General features: G+C 37.7%; 1 protein-coding gene across 1 annotated transcript; it reads right to left on the reverse strand.

Moving 5' to 3' along the window:
* LOC18011288 (transcription factor HHO6) lies at positions 1-1981 on the reverse strand. The gene is made up of 5 exons (XM_006393183.2): positions 1546-1981; positions 1209-1438; positions 804-1080; positions 624-700; positions 1-533 (listed from the first exon to the last, which is right to left on the reverse strand). The coding sequence occupies exons 1-5, from the start codon at positions 1763-1765 to the stop codon at positions 258-260; spliced, it is 1080 nt and encodes a 359-aa protein (XP_006393245.1). The 5' UTR covers positions 1766-1981; the 3' UTR covers positions 1-257.

Below are 1981 nucleotides of genomic sequence, written 5' to 3' on the forward strand. Positions count from 1 at the left end.
CAAACATAAACATTATTACTCGGGTAATGCCTCAATTAAACCCAACCAAAAAAAGCCGTACACAAAAATACACTTACAATCTCTGCAAATAATTGAACCATTCTCTCACTCATTGCTCCACTATATTACTCTCACTTTCTTTCTATAAATATATAAATTTATATCCTTTCTATAATTATTGCTCTCATTCACTAGTAGTGAATCCAAAATAAACAGAAACGGAATCAAGAGTTTGGTTCTTGAAAAAGATTTGAGATTTAAGGAGATCTCACTCTCTCCATCTGAAAGCTTTCAGATTTAGCATCTTCAGCATCTTCCATGCTACTATCTCCACCTGTTGTAGTTGTTGTACAAGGTAACTGCAAAGGACCTTGTGGAGAATCCGATTTCGAATTGCTTCTTTTTGATGAATCTCCTCCTCCTTCACCGGTTTCTTCTTCCTCTTGTGATGAATTCCACAATTTAAACCCTAAAACAACTACTGATTGTTTCTCCGGATTCGAATTAGGCTTCCTCATGTGTAACCGGTATTTCTATACACATAACAGAGAAAATGGAAAAATGGGTTCTCAGTAACAGTTGTTAACAGAAACAAAAATGTCAACTTTTCTTTTAGTTGTTACCTGTAAATGACTCTTCACTTCATCGTTGGTTAAGCCTTCTTCTTGCATATGCTCTCTGATTTGTTTAGGAGTTGCCACTGTTAACACAAGCAAGGCAAAGATATAAGTAACTAAACTCAAGAACAAGAAGATCAATCAGTACAATCACATCGATTTAAAGAGATTCTCTATCTTTTTTACCTCCCGGTCCACCGAGGTGTTGTAATGCATCTACAAAACGGCGATGCAACTCAGGAGTCCAACACCTTCTTTGCTTCCGCAAAGCTTGCTTTTGAAGAAATGATGGTGGTTGTGGCGTAGAGGAAGAGGTAAAACCACAAGAGGCCATTTCTTTTCTTCTTTCGTTAACCATCGTGCTAGTAGTTAAACCGAGGCCTAAACCGGTTTCTACCTTAGGAATTGTGCGAGGGATCAACAACATAGATGATAAGCCATTTGAAGATTTCTCCTCACTTCTCTGCAACAGTTAAAATCAAACCAAAACAATCTCAAACTCAGTCCTTGTCCTGATTCTTATCTAAAACATGCTTGGAGACATCATCCAAATTCTCCAAATGTTATCTCAATTTCAGGGGTTTTTTTAACCTCAATCTCTAGTTTGTTCTTGATCTTCGTGTGATCTTTGTCTCTCCATAGCTGAAACTCTTTCTCCTTGACTAGCTCCTCTCTTTTCAGCAACAGTCCATCTCCATGTCGCCATTCTTCTTCGTCATGTTCTTCTCGAGTAGGTTTATTAAGAGAGATGAAATCTTTCAACAATGGTTGAGTATCCATCTCTGAGCATCTCTTATTTTCCTCCTTGAGATACGAAATCGCTGCAAAAACAGAACAAAATCGTCGCAAGAAACATACTTTCAGCATCCAAAATCAAAAATCTACCTACTCAAAATTGGGAAGATTTTGAAAAGATCAATTCACGAACCATCGTTTAAAATCTGCAAACATAGAGGAAGCTCAAGTTCAGAGCTTTGGATCTTCCTCTTCTCTTCTTCAAGCTTCTTAAGATGTTCCTCGAGTTTACAACCTTTCTCCACCACAAAATTCATGATCTTCAAAGCTTTTCTCGGAAACCCACAGATCGTTATGGGCATCGAGCTGTGTCTTCTCGATCCTAGACTTAGCTCATCTCCTAAAGAACCCATTTTTCTTTTCCCAAAAAGAAACAAAGTTTGATCCTAAAAACTCAAACTTTTCCAGAAATTTGTCATGATAGAGGTTTTCTCTGGTGAGTTAGAACAACACTGTGGAGAAACAACCTGAGAAGAGATCTGTGTGAATCGATTTAAAAGAAAACGATGGAATCTAAAGAGAGAGAGAAGAGAGAAGAAGATTGATTGAAGGAAGGGGAAAACGAGAAG

Source organism: Eutrema salsugineum, unplaced genomic scaffold, assembly GCF_000478725.1.
Source record: "Eutrema salsugineum unplaced genomic scaffold, Eutsalg1_0 scaffold_7, whole genome shotgun sequence".
NCBI lineage: Eukaryota > Viridiplantae > Streptophyta > Magnoliopsida > Brassicales > Brassicaceae > Eutrema > Eutrema salsugineum.